The 16,661-nt window shown below is 56.5% G+C and overlaps 2 protein-coding genes and 1 long non-coding RNA gene across 13 annotated transcripts in view; 1 reads left to right on the top strand and 2 right to left on the bottom strand.

Moving 5' to 3' along the window:
- Positions 1 to 761: 761 nt before the first annotated feature.
- Positions 762 to 6,297, bottom strand: ACR (acrosin). Its single transcript, XM_017677497.3, has 5 exons — positions 6,195 to 6,297; positions 5,133 to 5,339; positions 4,697 to 4,980; positions 1,911 to 2,056; positions 762 to 1,368 (listed from the first exon to the last, which is right to left on the bottom strand). Exons 1-5 carry the CDS (start codon positions 6,260 to 6,262, stop codon positions 880 to 882), a joined length of 1,194 nt encoding a protein of 397 aa, XP_017532986.2. The 5' UTR covers positions 6,263 to 6,297; the 3' UTR covers positions 762 to 879.
- On the top strand, positions 3,191 to 12,187 carry LOC118970267 (uncharacterized). 3 transcript variants are annotated; one of them, XR_012121702.1, is made up of 3 exons: positions 3,191 to 4,616; positions 4,905 to 5,304; positions 11,640 to 12,187. It is a non-coding gene; the product is annotated as an uncharacterized lncRNA (long non-coding RNA). The 3 variants fall into 3 exon arrangements; XR_012121701.1 differs by lacking the exon at positions 3,191 to 4,616 and having other exon boundaries at positions 4,827 to 5,304; XR_005058105.2 differs by lacking the exons at positions 3,191 to 4,616; positions 11,640 to 12,187 and adding an exon at positions 6,226 to 7,027 and having other exon boundaries at positions 4,827 to 5,304.
- The window catches only part of SHANK3 (SH3 and multiple ankyrin repeat domains 3), a 47,775-nt gene continuing 43,230 nt past the window's right edge, over positions 12,117 to 16,661 (bottom strand). For 4 of the 9 annotated variants that reach the window (XM_073214122.1, XM_037006629.2, XM_037006630.2 and 1 more), the window contains one exon: positions 12,117 to 14,599. In XM_073214122.1, coding sequence (XP_073070223.1) covers positions 14,008 to 14,599 — 592 coding nt within the window. In that variant the 3' untranslated portion in view covers positions 12,117 to 14,007. The other 5 variants (XM_073214125.1, XR_012121700.1, XM_037006632.2 and 2 more) reach the window with 5 other exon arrangements.

Here is a 16,661-nt window from a genome sequence, read left to right as displayed (position 1 = left end):
GAGGGTATCGGCCATGTAGGCTGAGCATCAGGCGGCCACTCAAACGCTGCAGCCTAGAGTCATGCCTTGGAGAGCTCCTCACCATTCTAAGGTCTGCTGCCGGGCCTTCCTATTGGTTCTGCGTAACACTTTTGTATCCTTATAACACATGAATGTCCCCTCATTGTTAAATGGCTCAAACTGGTTTCTGTCCCTTGCGATGAAAGATCTTAAATACTCCCAAATGGTAAGGAAGCCATTAAAAGTCACTCAGGGGCATCCAAAGGTACCCATGTCCCCAGTTGCTATTCATAAAAGCTTGGGGAAATAACTTTTGTAATGTGCTTGAATCCAGGAACTAACAGGGTTTGACCACAAGCCAGTAATGACTTGGACCATGTTCAATCTGCCACCAGAGCCACAAGCAAAACACAAGAGTTTTGTGGCACATAGTCGTGGTTTTGGCTGCCCAGGTGCCGTTTATCCCTTGCGTTCTGGGGAACCCACATCTCCACACAGAACCCCTCAGGGATCTGTCCCTTCATCCTGCCAGGAGAGCCCTGCCCTCCTTCCCGGTCGGCTCGCTCCGGGAGCGTCTTCCAGGGCCCACACCGTTGATCTCACGCGCAGACACGCTCACGTGAAGTGAAGGCCGTACGGGGCCCGCAGCCCGGGCCACCTGTTCCAGTCTTAGGAATCAAGACTTAGAAGGTCGCGACCGACGTTACTGCCCGCGCAGCCCGCCCCGCCGGAGGAGGAGGGGCTGTGGGCGGGCGGGGCAGGGCAGGTGGGAAGAAGTCCAGATAGCTCTTCAAGCACTTTTTTACTTTTTTTAATTAGTTTACTTTTTGTTTCCTTAGGGGTGGCGCGTTGGCTGGGTCTGTCGAGAACAGAGTCGGGTCAGGGGGCGGCGGCCCGCTCGGGGACATCTGTGGTCCCCACCTCACTGGATCCCTTCGCGCCAGAAGAGCTCCCCCCGTCCAAGGCCTCCCGGAGCTGCTGCAGACGCCGGGCAAACGAGCGCGCTCGGGGAAGTTCGGCGGCAGGCGGGGCCGGGGCCGGGGCCGGGGCGGGGGCGCAGGGCGGGGGCCGGGGGGGAAGTGGCTGAGGAACGTGCTGGGAGGCCCAAGGAGGGCGAGTGGGCGGGCGAGCGGCCTGGGGCCGGGGGGGGCGCGCCTGAGCAGCAGGGGCGGGAGGGCCAGGCAGCTGCGCTGTCTGCAAGGCTTTAGAGCCGATCTTGGAGGCAATCCAGTTCAGATAAGGCCAGGTGGCTGTGTAGACTCCGGGGCGCTTGGCGCGGGCACAGCCTGCCCCCCAGCTTGTGATCCCCACGACCACGTAGGTGTTTTCCGTGTTGTCTCTGCACATGAGCGGCCCGCCGCTGTCCCCCTGCCCAGGAGGACACGGGGTCACTGCGGGCCTGGAGCCACTTCCCCCCACCCAGAGGGCCATGGGCTCTGGGAGGCCAGTTCCTACAGTCACGTTGTCCTGCCGCCGTCAACACGGGTGCTCGTGGTAAGGTGTGAGGTAGCCTGTTTCAGCGGGGCTGGGAGAAGGCTGCCGGGTTTCCTTGCAGTGCGGAGGGAAAGAGGGGCAGTCCTACGTGTCCGTGCATGTGGCTTTATGCATACGCGAGCATGTGCCTGCGGGTGGGTCTGAACGTTTTATGTTCTGGTGAGGAAAGAAGCATTCTCTGCAGAGGCTGTTGTTTGGGTGGTAGGATGTGTGTGTTGGACAGAATCGAGTTCTACATGTGGTGATTCGTTCTTTGTAGGGACAGCCATGGGGGGTCACCTCTCATCCTCATTGTGACTAAATGCCAGAAGACAGGACCAGGGAAAGGGCCTCTAGCACAGGGCCGTGGAGATGGTGGAGCTCAGGGACCCAGTAAAGAGGTGTCCACAGGGGCCTGGGCACTGAAGGACAGTTACCTGGCAGGTGTCAACGTGGCCTTCGGGATACCCTGCGCACACATTGGTGGAATGAACACGCCCATTGTACCACTGTGTCGCGTTACATAAGCCGAGGTCGATGATGTTCACACGCGCCTCCTGCAGTACAGGTGACATCTTGCGGGCTACAGCCAGAGACTCAGCGGTCAGTGATCACGGGAGGCGGGCTCCGGAAAAGCCCTGCTCCTCCCTGCATGGACCCGCTGTCCTGTAATGCTAATGCTCTGCTTGGGTCTGAGATCCAGGCAGCCGATGCCCCTGGTGTCTCCTTGCACACTCCTCAAGGGGAGAGCAGGTGAGAGGTGGGGTGGGAGGAGCCAAGCAGGAGGGGCAGCATGGGGACAGTTGGCAGACAGTGAATGGAGAACGGATGGATGTGGCTGGAGAGGTGAGTGGCAGATAAGGACCACGGAGGTCAGTCACAGTGTTAAGTCATGACTGAGATGTGCTGAGCACTTACTAGGGGCCACCCCCTTGACCCCACACAGCAACCCCAAGAGCCAGGTTCTGTCATTCCCCTTTTCTCCGGTCAGGAGGCTGGAGCATAGGGTACGCTGCAGCTCCCATTCAGACCCAGCTTTTCCTCATAACAGGAACCCCCTGTTCCCCATAGTCTGGCTATCAGCCACCCTCCCTGCCTTCTACCTCCTGCCAGATCTCTGCTCAGCTGGATCTGGGCTGCTGAGTCCCTCCCTCCGCAAGTGCTTCAGATCTGCTTCAAGGAGACCATATAAAAGGAAGTGTGGCCCCCATGTTCCCCAGATGGGCACGGGTGGCTGAAATGACCCTGAAGCCATGCCAGACCTTCCCTCACAGCCCCCAATGCTGTCACAACCTTTGAGTTAGGAAAGGCCTGGCCTAGGCTGTAGCTTGAGCAGCCCACACAGCACCTTGCTTAGACAGGGCCCGAGACCAATGCATGTCCCTCCTCCCCAGGTGTCCCCACGTCAGAAGGGTCCCCCACAGCCTGGCCACAGACTCGTGAGTGCACTTGAACATCTCCAGCAGAATAAACAGGGAGCTGACAGGTCAGACTAAGGAAGGGGCAGCCCCAGGACATGGCTGTAGAGGCCAGGTGGGAAGGCAGGAACTGCATGGGCAACGTGCGTAAGGCCCGCACACTGCGGGCGCTTGGCAAACAGCTGCTGAATGCGTGTCTGCATGGCTTTGACTGTGGTTCCAGTCCCTTGAGGGGGGCCTTTCCTTCCCAACCAAGCAGCAGAGAGAGTTTTGTACAGCACGGCGCTTGAGGTAAGGGTGGCTCTGGCAAGCCGGGCCACTTAAGGTGACCTTTTAAATCTATAGCAGAGCCTACAGTCTTGAAAGCAGCAGGTTTCACTGTTAAGAGCCAGATGTCCTGAAACAGAAAAGGGTTTTTTCAATCCTAACACCTGGCTTTAAATAACAAATACTAAAAAAGCCTGCAGGAGCTCAAAATTAAATGGAAAAGGCGGAGACCTTCCAGTTACTCAGGGCCTTCAAGTTCAAGGCGTGTGGTAGAAGAAAGAAGAATGTCACAGGAGTCTGGAGCTTGAGGGTTTCTTTAAGACTCGGCCTTAGGGGTGAGGGATGTTTGCCAGAAAATGATAAAATTCCCATTAGATTTAGGGGCATTCTAAGACCAAAGAGGCCTTGTATGCTGTCCAGCGTCTGAGCAGTGGGGTGGGGAGGGCTCTAGATGTGAGCCCTGAGATCAGCACCCCGGGGACTATAAAAAGCCCCAGAAGATGTGGACATGGTCGGCAGAGGGGTGGAGCAGGCCAGGCCAGTGGGTGAGACAAGAACAGCACCGTACAGGCCACAGCAGAGCCACCGACATCAACAGCAAGACAGAGGTCGACACCCCAGGCCAGGGAGGGAAAGTCATGAATCAGCAAAGGCACGGGGAGGAGAGGCCCTTTCCTGAGTGACAGTAAAGAGGGCAACCCTACCAGAAATTTAGACCAACCTGGGAGAGAAGGGAAAAAGAGTTAAGAATCCTGAAATTACTGATTTTTTTGTTATCAAAAAAGGCTGAGTTTTAAACCCCAAATGACTGAACTGCCTTGAATTAGGAAGCCTAAATTTTCCATTATTAAAGAACAGAAGAGATTGTGAGCTAGGTTAATTTCAATCATATCTCCTCATCCCTAATGAGATGGTAAGATTCACGTGAGCACCTATAGGGAGCTGAAAGGGCAGCTCACAGGGAGAAGCCTGACCCCACTTGGTCTTGTCCTGGCTGCCCAAAGCTGACCCGCAGGAAACCACACCACCCCGGCCTGCGGAGAGTGCCGAAGTGACTCCTCCATGCGGTGCCTGCCCTGCTGGGAGCTGAGGGCTGGGCTCTGGGATCTCAGAGCTTAGAGGCCAGGACCTGGCCCTTCCATTCACAGATGGGAAAACTGAGGCCAGAGGGCGTGGGCTGGCCCACAGCCATAAACCCCATCCAGAGTTCTTCTCCAAGTGCTGTTTCCAGCATGGGGCACCTGGGGCTCTAGGGCCCAGATACAGACACAGCCTTGACTCCACTCTAAAAATGCCATGGCACTCCTCTGTCCGTCATTTGGCCTTCCGTGAGACGGCCACACTAGTCACCAGCCGTGGCTAGTGACTCAAGTCTGTTTCCCCTGCAGTAATGGGACAGTGACAGGACCTGTTCACAGCACCACGACGAGGACTGAGGAGGTGCTCACCTAGGCATCAGTATGTCACCCCCTCGCCCCAAAGACCACCAAGGGAATGACCAGCAATGTCCCCCCATGGGAGGCCCCTCCTGTACTCACCATTCTCTTTTAGGAATCCCCAGCCAGCCACCCAGCAGGCCTGGGAAACTCTGGGTGGGCCTGCCCTGAATCGGGGCAGGCAGCCAGGTCCAATGAGGGGCCCACATGGGACAGGAGGGGTGATCTTCATGAGAGCAATGTCATTTATCTCCGAACGGGGGCTGTATCTCTCATGCGTGATGATCTTCTCCACGTATCTCTCCTGCAGAGGCGGCCTGGCTGGTTTCTCGTTCCCGTACACAATTTCTCTGGTTCCAAAAATCAGTCTCCAGTTGTCCACTTCTCTGCGGGTGCAGAGGGAAGCCAGGTCATCTTCCCTGTGGACTGGCTGCACGGAGACCTCTGGTTGCTGCGAGGCCCAGAGTCCCAGGAGACTGCACAAAGCCCCTCGGAGAAGAGCCTTTCTCAAGACCTCCCCTGTGAATCCCTCACTTACTTGTTGACCCTGAAGCAGTGAGCGGCAGTGAGCAACCAGTGGGAATTCAGCAAGGTGCCTCCGCATGCGTGATACCTCCGGTTATTGTGGGCCGTGAAGACCTGAAGGCTGACCACCCAGGGCCAGGCCCCCTTGGCCGCATCCTGCCCTCCGACGATGCGGACGTTCCATGGTGAGCTCTGCCTGAACCGTAACCCACAGGGGCCGCTGAGGAGAGACCACGGGCACAGTGCAGACCCAAAATAAGCTCGGCCTGTCCTTGCACAGCCTGGGAGAGTCAGGGGTATGGGGCTGGTAAATGTGGGCAGGGCTGTGGGGTCCTGGGAGAGTGGGGGTAGCCTGGACTGTGTGGGGTCAAATGGGAAGATGCTAAGGAGGGGCGCTGGGGACCAGGTTTGAGGGGCACAGTGTGGGGAGAGGGGTGCCATAGGAAGCTAGGACAAACTGCAAGGCCCCAGAAATACGGGCAGTCCTGGGCAGAGGGGGAGGCTGTAGGTGGGGGAAGAGAGGTGTAGTGGCCTGAGGTCTGCAGAGCAGATCTTGGGTGGGAGACTCAGGGAAGAGACACGTGTTCTTGGAGCTGCAGGGTCGGGTTGGACAGTGACAGGTGGAAAGAGTGTAGCCGCAGGTGGGCACAGCACCCAGGTATGGGAGGCCCACAGGTGGAAGTCCTGGGAACTGTGCTGCTGGTGAGAGGCCAAAATAGTTGGGGAGTTGCTGGCACTGTGGGCTACCTTGGGGAGCAGGTGGAGTGAGGGCCCAGAGGCATGGCATGGTGACAGCCTGGGGCCCTTGGGGTCAGCCAGGGGTTAGGGTATCTCAGCACCTGGTGTCCATGAGGCAATGAGGTAGATCGCTGGGCAGGAAAGGGGCCCAGGAGCTGAGGGGTCTGTCTCAGGAGGAAGCTGTGATGCTGGGAGCAGGGGAGGGGTCAAAGGGCTGAGACCCAGGGGACTGGGAGGGGCCGAGCTTGGCCTCTTCCCTAGCCCCAGACAGAGGGTGTCGGGGGTACCTACCACTCACAGGACAGCCTCCCTCCCGCCGAGGCATGCCTGCACTTACTCACACGAGTCCTTCTCTCTGGCAAACACAGACACTGCCAAGACCAGAACAGCAGTTGGCAGCAGCATCTTCACTAACTCCCGCCCAGCCTGGCGTGGAAGCCGGTGACCTCACAGAGCTCCAGGCCTCTGGCCAATCAGCAGGGCAGCCTCACACCCCCGCCCGCAGCAGTCATCAGGGCAGGAGGCTCAACTGAGTGGGTCCCTGCCTGGGGAGCAGCCCCTTCCTCCGTCCCAAGGCCAGGACCTTCATTCCTGGTACTTTGGTTACCTGCCACATTCCCGCCTTGCCCGAGGTTCTGCTTTGTGTTCAGGATTCCCCACGCACGCAGGCTGTGACCACTGTCCACTCAGACTGGATGGTGCAACACGGCAGCACATAAAGGGAGCCAGGCCCAGCTGATTGGTAGATGCTTAATATTGTGTGGCAGACCATCTTTCCCTCTTCCAAGTGTAGACTGTCAGCATACTTTCTTTTTTTTTTGGTATTATCATCTTTATTTTAAAGTGGGGTAAACTGAGTGTCATGTTTACTTACTGGATTAAGATGACATAGTGGTGAAGACAGGATCGGAACTTTTGGCTACTTTTTTTTTTTAATTTTTTATTAAGGTATGATTGATATACACTCTTATGAAGGTTTCATGTGAAAAAACAATGTGGTTACTACATTTACCCATATTATCAAGTCCCCACCCATACCCCAGTGCAGTCACTGTCCATCAGCACAGCAAGTTGCCAGACATCCACTATGTGCCTTCTCTGTGATACGCTGTTCTCCCCATGACCCCCCACACTGTGTGTACTAAACATAATGCCCCTCAGTCCCCTTCTCCCTCCCTCCCTCCCACCCCTCCCCTTTGGTGACCACTAGTTCATTCCTGGAGTCTCTGAGTCTGCTGCCATTTTGTTCCTTCAGTTTTGCTTCACTGTTACACTCCACAAATGAGGGAAATCATTTGTCTTTCTCCACCTGGCTTATTTCACTGAGCATAATGTCCTTCAGCTCCATCCATGTTGTTACAAATGGTAGGATTTTTTCTTTCTTATGGCTGAATAATATTCCATTGTGTATATGTACCACATCTTCTTTATCCATTCATCTACTGATGGACACTTAGGTTGCTTCCATCTCTTGGCTATTGGAAAAAGTGCTGCGATAAACATAGGGGTGCATATGTCTTTTTGAATCTGAGAAGTTGTATTCTTTGGGTAAATTCCTAGGAGTGGAGTTCCGGGGTCAAATGGTATTTCTATTTTGAGCATTCTGAGGAACCTCCATACTGCTTTCCACAATGGTTGAACTAGCTTACATTCCCACCAGCAGTGTAGGAGGGTTCCCCTTTCTCCACATCCTCACCGGCATTTGTTGTTCTTAGTCTTTTTGATGCTGGCCATCCTTACTGGTGTGAGGTGGTATCTCATTGTGGTTTTAATTTGCATTTCCCTGATGATTAGTGGTGTGGAGCATGTTCTCATGTGCCTGTTGGCCATCTGGATTTCTTCTTTGGAGAACTGTCTCTTCATATCCTCTGCCCATTTGTTAATCGGGTTATTTGCTTTTTGGGTGTTGAGGTAAGTTCTTCATATATTTTGGATGTTAACCCCTTGTCAGATATGTCATTTACAAATTTATTCTCCCATACTGTAGGATGCCTTTTTGTTTTGTTGATGATGTCCTTTGCCGTACAAAAACTTTTTATTTTGATGTAGTCCCATGAGTTCATTTTTGCTTTTGTTTCCCTTTCTGGAGGAGATGCGTTCAGGAAGAAGTTGCTCATGCGTATATTCCGGAGATGTTTGCCTATGTTGTCTTCTAAGAGTTTTATGGTTTCATGAGTTACATTCAAGTCTTTAATCCATTTCGAAGTTTAACTTTTGTGTGTGGGGTTAAGCGATGATCCAGGTTCATTGTCTTGCATGCAGCTGTCCAGTTTTGCCAACAACAGCTGTTGAAGAGGCTGTCAGCACACTTTCAAAGAGCCGTTTTGAATCTACCTGGCTCAGGATCACAAAGTCCACCCCCTGAGTGTCACAAGGTCTCACCTTCCCCACCTCAGGGTCTCCAGTTCCCCTCTGGGACCTACATGCAGACTTGAGTGCCAGGAATCCTCACTGCAGTTACTTGAATATCATGAAGAATCATTTTTCTGTCAGGAAGGAGAGTCTCACCTGTCAAGAGTATGACAAATGCCCACCTCACGACTTAAATATTAAAAGGTCTCACCTCCCCTACAAGAGCGGGAGTCGCATTCTCTACCTGATGAAAGTCGGTCTCACCTCCTCGACCTGAGTGTAAGACCTCAACTAGCCCGAGGGTCACAAGGTCCCACCTCTCCTACCTGAGGGTCAGGACACCTCATGTTGTCTTCCTGCGTGTTACGAGCTTTCAGACTTTCAGGGGATCTCCATTCCTCTACTTTGGTATCGTCTCTGATGAATGTCCTGCCTCCTCATCTGACTTTCAGGACACACACCCCTCGACTGAATACCCAGTAGGTCTTGTATCTCTTACCTGAGTAGCAGGGGGCCATCACCTTCTGAATATGAGGATGTCTCTTTTCTTCCAAGTCAGGGCCAAAGGCCTCATCTCCACCACCTGAGTGTCACCTTGTCAAGTCTTCTCTACCTAAGAATCAAGCGGTCTTATACCCTCTGCCCAAATGTCGAGTGGTCGCCTCGTCCCTGCCGGAGTGCTCTGAGGTCCTAGCTGCCACGCTGGACTGACGGGAGTCCTCATCTCCTCCCTGAGCATCATGGGCTTTCATCTTCTGTACCTGAGCATCGCAAGATCTCTTTGTGAACATCCAAAGTTCTAATCTCAGCTGCCTGTCAAAGATTTCACCTCCCCTGCCTGGGTGTCTTGGGGTCTCATCCCCCCTTCCTGCGGTCATGAAGGCTCCTCTCTTGAACGCAAGGCGGTCTTAGAGGCCCTACCTGAGTGTCAAGAGATCTTGTCTCCACCTGTCAGGGCTCATCTCTTCTGCTGTGTGTCTAGAGGTCCCATCTTTTCACTCTAAGTGACTGAAGGGCCTCATTTCCCCTGCTGACTGCTCAGCATTTCCATCTCTTCTACCTAATTGTCAGGAAGTCTCATTCCCTCTACAGGATTGTCCAGGGACCCCACCTCACATACCTAATTGTCAAGAAGCTCCCATTTTCTCTACATGAGGGTCCCTAGATCTACTTTCCCTGCAGGTCAGAAGGTCTCATCTCTCCATTACTGGGCCAGAACATCTCATCTTTGTCACGAGGGAATGACGAGGCCTATACCCCCAAGCGGCAGGATGACTCAACTCCTTTACTTGAGGTTTGGTGTGCATTATTTCCCTTCCTGCCAAGCAAAAGGTTTTCTTCCCTCTTGATGAATGCCATCAGGTCTCAAGAATACCAACTATTTGAACGTCATGAGATTTTTTTTTTATCTCCGCCACCTGCATGTTGCTGCTTGGGTGTAAGGAGACTGTCTCCCCTCAGCCAGTTTCAGGGTCTCGGGTCTTATCTGAATGTTAGGCTCTCTTACTTCCTGCACCTGACTGTCATAGGACTTGTTTCTTCTCAGTTTCAGGAGCATTCTTCCCCCTTTGTATCTTTTCACTGTTTTTTCATCTTCTTACCCTTGGGTCAGGTGGCGTCGCCTCCTCTGCCTAATCAGTCAGGGGCCCCATTTCACCTACTGCATGTTTGGAGGCCTCGGTTATTTTACTGAGTGTCAGATTGTGCCTGATAATCACCAGGAAGATGATTTTGGAAATACAGTTCAAAAAACTGCAACAAGAATTCAACAAGTAATATTAAAGTTTTGACTGTTAAAGAAAATATCTGTTCACATACTTTCATTGGATTTTGATGGGCATAAAATTGATGTATTTGGGTCCATGAGAACCATTTAACAGAATGATGTAAGTATTTAAGTGTTATTATGTATAATTTTCTGGAAATCACAACCTTTGTTTTGTTTAGATATTTTAACATATGTTGAAAATGTTAGACATAAGCTTCAAAATGGAAATTAGTATCTAGTTTATCAAGACATTTAGAGGCTATACAGTAACAAAATTTGAAGATCCAATGTCCGGAGTCTAGAAGACAATCACTGTTGGGCTCTGCAGAGTAACACCCACTTCTGATCCTAGAAGGGGCTGCCAGGCATAGTGCCTGCCCCACAGCTGCGGGAATTGAGGGATGGGTTGAGAGACAGGCACATGGCTCACCCAGGTTCGGTTTTCTCATCAGACCTAATCGAAGCAGCTAACATCTCAACAAGTGACTTCGTTCACCTTCTCCATGCTGTTCCCAAAATACGAGGGAGGAAGATAGGAAGGCACAGGACAGGGAGGACGGAGTCCTAAAGGCTACTGGGGGTCCCAGTAACTCAAGCCAAGGGAAGTTCCCAGCAGAGGGAGCGGGGTCAGGGGTTCCCCATCCGACTCCCCCTCTTCTCCCCTCCCCCAACTCCTGCATGGCCCCAAGCTTAACCCCCAGCCTCCTCTGGGCTGCCGTCACTCAGCCCCCGCCTCGCCGACGCAGCCCCCTCTGCTGCTGCTGCACCTCCTCCTGCCTGTCCCTCTGGTCCAGACCTGGAGGACTCTGAGATCAGGAGATGTCCTGAGGCATGCGGGTGTCTTCTGGCCTGTGGAGACAGTCATCTTCTCCCCCAGATACCCTGGGAACCAGAGTGGGCAGTGCCATTTGCCTGGAAGGCCGGCTCCCACCATCCTAGCTCTTCCTTCAGTCACCCAAAGCTTTGGTCCCAGCCCCAGAAAGACCCAGGGCTCCGTGTGCCCAAGACCCCCAGGGCTGGAGTGCTCGGGCCCAGGGCAAGTCAGTCCCACCTCCACCCCCACACTCAGCCTCCCCCGGGGCTCCTTGCCTTGGCCTGTCCTGTCCTTCACAGCCCCTTCGATATGAGGACCACAGTTTCTAACTTGAAAATGAAAGCAACAAGTTTGAAAAAGTTGCAGATTTGAACGTGGGACTTTCTAGATAGACTGCAAGCCTCTCAATGTCTCCTGGCTCCCAACCCGGCCAGCCAGACCTTCTTCGCTTCACTCACCCTCACCTCTGGCTCCCCACCCTCTCTGGGTGAAGAGCCCAAGTCCACCCCTCTCCTGCCCACCAGGCTTCACTCCACCGACCAATCTCACTCCCTCTGGGATGGCCAGGCTCTCACCGGCCCCCGCCGATCCAGCAGTAGCTGGAGTCAGGTCTGTGCTTGTCGCGTTACATTCGCACGTGGCCAGCCTCCGATCCACTGCCCCTCCTGGAGCCCCACCGGGAGGCTGGTGCCCGACTCGCCTGCCGTGGACCTCTGCCCCCTGGCCCTCTTAGCCCCAGGCCCTGCCCTTCCCATGCTCATGGCTCGCCCTGCGTGCCCCTTCCCCACTCCAGGGGAAAGCCTCCCCCACCCCATCTCACTGTTCACTCTCTTTCCACTCACTGACAGGCCTCTGCCCTTTGTATGGGCTGACCACCCACCAGGAGCCCCAGGACATGCCACACTGAGCAGCTGGTTGCCTGTATGACTGTCAGCTCAGAGTGCCTGGACATGAGCAGCAGCCATGGGGAGCAACGACATGCGAGGCTTCAAAGACGGGGGCAGCAAAATTTAGAACAACTGGACATCAAAGAGGAAAGGGGACAGAGACCACAGAGGACAGCCAGCCTTCTAGCTGAGGAGAGGTCCCTCGGTAAGCTGGGGAGCAGACAGAAAAGCTTCCAGCTTAGAAAGTGCGGGCCGAGGTACAGAACTCCGGGCGAGACGCAAGGAGAGGACGCGGAGGTCAGCAAAGAGACTGGGCCAGAGATGGGGATCTGAGAGACACCAGGGCCTGTGGCTGGATGTGTGCATCAAGACTGTGGAGGCCTGTGAGACCTGTCCAAGGGAGAGCACTTTGTGCTCAAGCAGGCAACTGAGAAATGGTTTCATTTCTTATAAATTTATTCCATAATATTATAATAATTATTATCAATAATAATAATATAAGAAACATAGATCTCTGTGGGGTGTATCACAACGTCAGGGTCAGGAGGCCTCAGGACTGGAGCAGGGGTGAAATCCCCCGGATGGAACTCCATACAAAAGGAGGGGTGAAGCGGAACTGACCCTGTAAAGTTAAAAACCCAAATTGAACGGAACCAAAAACCCACAGGTGAGTGTGAGACGGAGTGTGTATGCGACAGTCTGTTACAGTGACTGCTGTGTGTGTGACCTGGTCTGTTGGTGAAAGGGTTACTGGGTGTGACTCTGCCCAGGGAATGGGGCTGGCAGGCCGGGGCGGGGTGGTGGGCACAGACCGGCGTGCCAGGCCCCTGGGCTGTGAAAACTTCTGTTTTCTATTTTTTTTTTTTTATTAAAAAAATGCTAGAAATATAAACAGAAAGTTGTGAGTGACGTGGATGGAGCTTAGTCCAGACTCCAAACCCTAGGTTTAAAAACATCCCAGGGCCCCCCACCCCACAGGTCATTGCTGAGTGTGAGGAGTCACAGTAAGGGGGCTGGGGTGCCCTCTGGGGCTTTGCCTCTGCCCAGGGCACATGGTGGCCTGACTCTAGGGGTCCTCCTATGATCCCCCTAGAAGCCCAATGAAGGGCGCTGCTTTCAAGGGCCTTAGGGCACCCCCCCCACCACAAGCATCAGGGCTTCATCAAGGAGGCCCGCTCAGGCTAGGCGAGGCTCTGGAAGGACAAGCTGGCAAACAGCAGGTCCCAGGGTGCAAGGTGGCCTCTGACTTTCTTTGGAAGTGGAGATGGGGTGCTTTCACAGGCACACCCACGCACCCTCCTGAAGCCCCCACACTAGTCCAGAGAAGCCCCCTTGGAGCCACTCTCCGATCAGGCACACGGGGCTCTGAGGCCCTCAGCCGCACCCAGAGTTTCACACACTCGCACATGTGCGCACACACAGGGTGGGAACAGGAGACTTTGGGGTCTGAGGCTGGGAGGCGTCTCTGCTATAGTTAGTTGTCCAACAGCTTAGGGAGAAGGCTGATCTCTCCTGGGGAGTTACCCTGTGAGGGACATGGCCGGGGGCAGGTGACAGGGCCCTGCCTACCCCCTCCCAGAGCAATGGTCTCCCAGGCCGCCTGACCTTGCTAGTGCCCAGAAGGACTGGCTGCTTGCCGCCCCTCCTCCACGCAGCACCTGAAGGGTCGGTGGGGCACACTATAGCTCAGCGAGGGGAGGGGGCCCAGCTGGGTCCCCAGGGCAGGCTAATAGGACCCTGGCCAACCCCAGACCAGCTGGAGCGTCCCTGCCCCATGTGGGGTGGCAGTGGCAGTGAGGGGCCAGAGATGGAAGACTGGGCAGCCGCAGAGGAACCAGTGGGGGGCTGAGGGGAGAGGAAGGGAAGCTATTAAGGACAGAGATATTTGTTCCTTTTCTCGTTCCAAATATAGAGTGGATTAAAATATGCAAAACAGGGGGGCTCCTTGGCCCCCAACCGAGAACCCCAATGTCTTCCCCCCCACCCCCCGAGTCACCAAGGTGTGGCCTGACCTCACATGCTGGGCTAGGTACCCCCCTCTGGGCGAGTAGCCCGCAGGAGCTGTGCCGGAGGTGGTCAGGCCAGAGCCCCTCCCCCACCCCTCCACCTGCAGCCTCCCTGACCCGCGCCCTTTCTGGCCTTGTGCTGGGTGGGACTCGCGGGGAGGGCACTAAGCAATGTACAGGGCAAGTCTCCGAGCAACAGCAAACAGGACGATTCATGCAACATTCCTGGCCCGGCGCCGTGGAGTGGGGCAGGCCGAGCCCGCGGCCCGGGGGCGGGGTTGGGGCGGGGGCCCTGCCGGCAGGGCACGGCCGAGGGTGGGGCGTCAGCTGCCGTCCAGCTGTCTGAGCGCGCGCTCGATGTTCATGCGGTGGCCCACGCGCGTGACGCCCAGTTCCACGAAGTCGTCCTTGGTGAGCGCCGGCAGGTGCGCGCCCTCGATCTCGTGGTCCTCAAAGCGGTCGCGATGCTCGCCCAAGTGGATGCTCTCCAGCCAGTCGCCCACGTCGAACTTGCTCCAGAGCGGCAGCGGCTTTTGCTGGAAGGGCCGGCGTGGGCTGGGGGCCCCGGGGCCGGGGCCGGGCGCCGGCGAGGGCAGCGGCGACGGAGAGGGCGAGCGGCTGCGCGCGCTCACGCTGCGCACCACGAAGCGCACCTCCTTCGGCTCGTGCGGGATGGAGAGGCTGGACGACTTGAGGATGGTGGGAGGCGTGAGGCCGAAAGGCCGCCCCGCGCCCCCCGCGCCCGCCCCCAGCCCCTCCACCCGCTCCAGCGACGCGGGCTTCACTGGGCTCGGGGCGCGCCGCGCCACGGGGTAGCGGCCGCCGGGCCGCACCGGGTAGGAGGCCCCGCCGCCCGGGCCCCCGGGGCTGCGCTGCGCTGAGATGGAGCTCAGCTCACCGAGGCTGCTGAAGAGCCTGCGGAGGGAGAGGGGGTCAAGGCCAGGTGCAAGGCGCTAGGCAGGGTGGGGGACGGTCGGAGGGGGCGGGGCCAGCGGCCGGGAGGACACCGGGGGCGGGGCTGGCCGGGGAAGGGGCCGGAGGAAGGAAGAGGGGCGGGGTCCTGTGGTTGGTTCCATGGGCCATTTTGTTTAGCCACCAAGGTCAGAGCCTGCTGGGAGGGAGGACCCCTTAGCCGAATGGAGTAAGGAGTAAAACTGGTGGCCCCGTCCACTTCCTGGGGGCTCCAAGAACAGCCCACCGGAGGAAAGGCAGCCTCTCGTGGCAGAAGGCTGACTGTGGCATCCCTGATAGCCTTGGACACTGGCTGTGGGCACTGTCCCATTCGCCCATGCCCTGGAGGGTAAGCCCCCACAGCCCCAACAGTTCTGCCCTCATGAGGAGACCCAGGGAAACCTGGGCTGGCTGCAGGCATGGCTGAGTCGTGAGAAAGGCTGGTGGCAACACAAGACTGAACCAGACAGACACCCACGCAGAGGAGCACGTGCAGGACAGGTGAGAGGCAGCAGTGACAGAAGTGGCAGCGGCCTACTCGTGACAGGGACACAAGCACACGTGCGGGCACGTGTGCACACACACACAGATGATGACTCACTTCCCAGCATCACCTCAGCATGGCCAGGGCAGAGGCCTGCCCGGGGGGGACCACCAGAGAAAACCCCCTTTCCTTCCCTGTACCCTACTGTGGCCAGAGGAGGCCTCAGGGGGCTGTCAGTGGCACCAAAGCCAAGCAGAGCAGAGACCTGGGTGGCCAGGTGCAGCGCACGGACAGTGAGAGGCATGGGATGGGCATGCTCACTTACACAGCCGGCGCTCAGGACCACGGCACAGCTAGACAGAGCAGCCACATGCAGATGGGCGGGAGAGAGCAGTGAGAGAGAATGTTAGCGGCCCAGGCCCATGGCCAGCCACAGGACAGGCGGCCAGGCCCCAGGACCCCCTGCTGGACACCCACTGAGGAAGGAACTCAGGGGGCAGTGGGCCCAGTACAATGGGGGAGCCAAATCGGGAGCTGTGGGGGGACGGCGCCAGGCAGGCCAGACTCAGGAAGCACTGGTGGGCTGGCTCCTGGCTCACCTGTGCGGCCTGTTCTCAGTTCGCGAAGTGTGGACCAGGGCAGTGCCCATACCCAGGCCTTACTTGGGACAGCGCGCGGCAAGTGCTCAGCAGACACCTGGCACTTGGTGCCTAGTGTCCCCCGCTCCCGGCTGTCTGGCCAGCCTCTCTCCAGCCGCCATCTCCCCTCCCTCTCCCTGCCCCAACCCAGGCTGTGCAAAGGACCCCTCCTCTGGGTTCCCCCACTCCACTCCATGCTATCCTGCCTGGTGCCAGTCCCACACCAAACGGGGCACCCTCAGCATCCATCCTCCCCTTACAACAGGCTCCGTCTTTTCCTCTCCCACCTGTGCAACGCCAGCCTCTCGCTGGAGGTGTAGTTCTGTTCCTCCCACTCGACCTCGTTTCCACCGCCTTCCGCTGCTCTCTCTCCTCGGTCTCTGTCCCCACTGCCTCCTCCCAATCGCTCAGATCCAGAACAAAACCTCTGGAAGAGCTCAGACCAGATGCCCCCCCAGCCTATCCTTGGCAGGGAAAGGCTCCAAGGACACCTGGCGGGGGCTCAGGGGACAGGAGCCAGTCACTGGAAGAAACCCTCCTGCTCCCGACACGCCTGGGCTCCATGGCAGAGTGGGGCAGGGAGGAGGGCAGTGCCCCGGGGTGGGGGGTGGGCACTCAGGTAGGGGTGGGGATTGCTAGGGAAGTGACAGCAATGCTGGGGGAGATGCTAAAGGACAGTGCCCAGAACACGCCCCTCCCCAGGGCCCTCACCTGTGACCCTGTCCTGGGGCCTACATGTGAGGATGGACTCCCTCCTGGCCCTGGCCCAAAGATTAAGTTTCAGTGGAGCCATGTCGGGTGCACCTGGAGCCTCGGGTGTGACGGAAGCACAGTGATGAGTTGGTGTGTCTACAGCCAAGCAGTGAAGGCAGAGAGGATGGTGCGTGCTGGGGAGTGCAGTGGA

The sequence above is a fragment of the Manis javanica genome, chromosome 10 (assembly GCF_040802235.1).
Source record: "Manis javanica isolate MJ-LG chromosome 10, MJ_LKY, whole genome shotgun sequence".
NCBI lineage: Eukaryota > Metazoa > Chordata > Mammalia > Pholidota > Manidae > Manis > Manis javanica.
Note: the sequence above shows the minus strand (reverse complement) of the source record. Positions and strands in the feature narration are given on the sequence as shown.

Bases quoted from the DNA above. Each gene is read 5' to 3' on its own strand.
- ACR (XM_017677497.3), bottom strand. From the start codon at position 6,262: ATGCTGCTGCCAACTGCTGTTCTGGTCTTGGCAGTGTCTGTGTTTGCC. The intron at 5,340-6,194 runs GTAAGTGCAGGC...GTCTCTCCTCAG, and splicing joins AGAGAGAAGGACTCGTGTGA to CGGCCCCTGTGGGTTACGGT. The intron at 2,057-4,696 runs GTGAGTACAGGA...CTCTGGCTGTAG, and splicing joins GGGATTCCTAAAAGAGAATG to CCCGCAAGATGTCACCTGTA.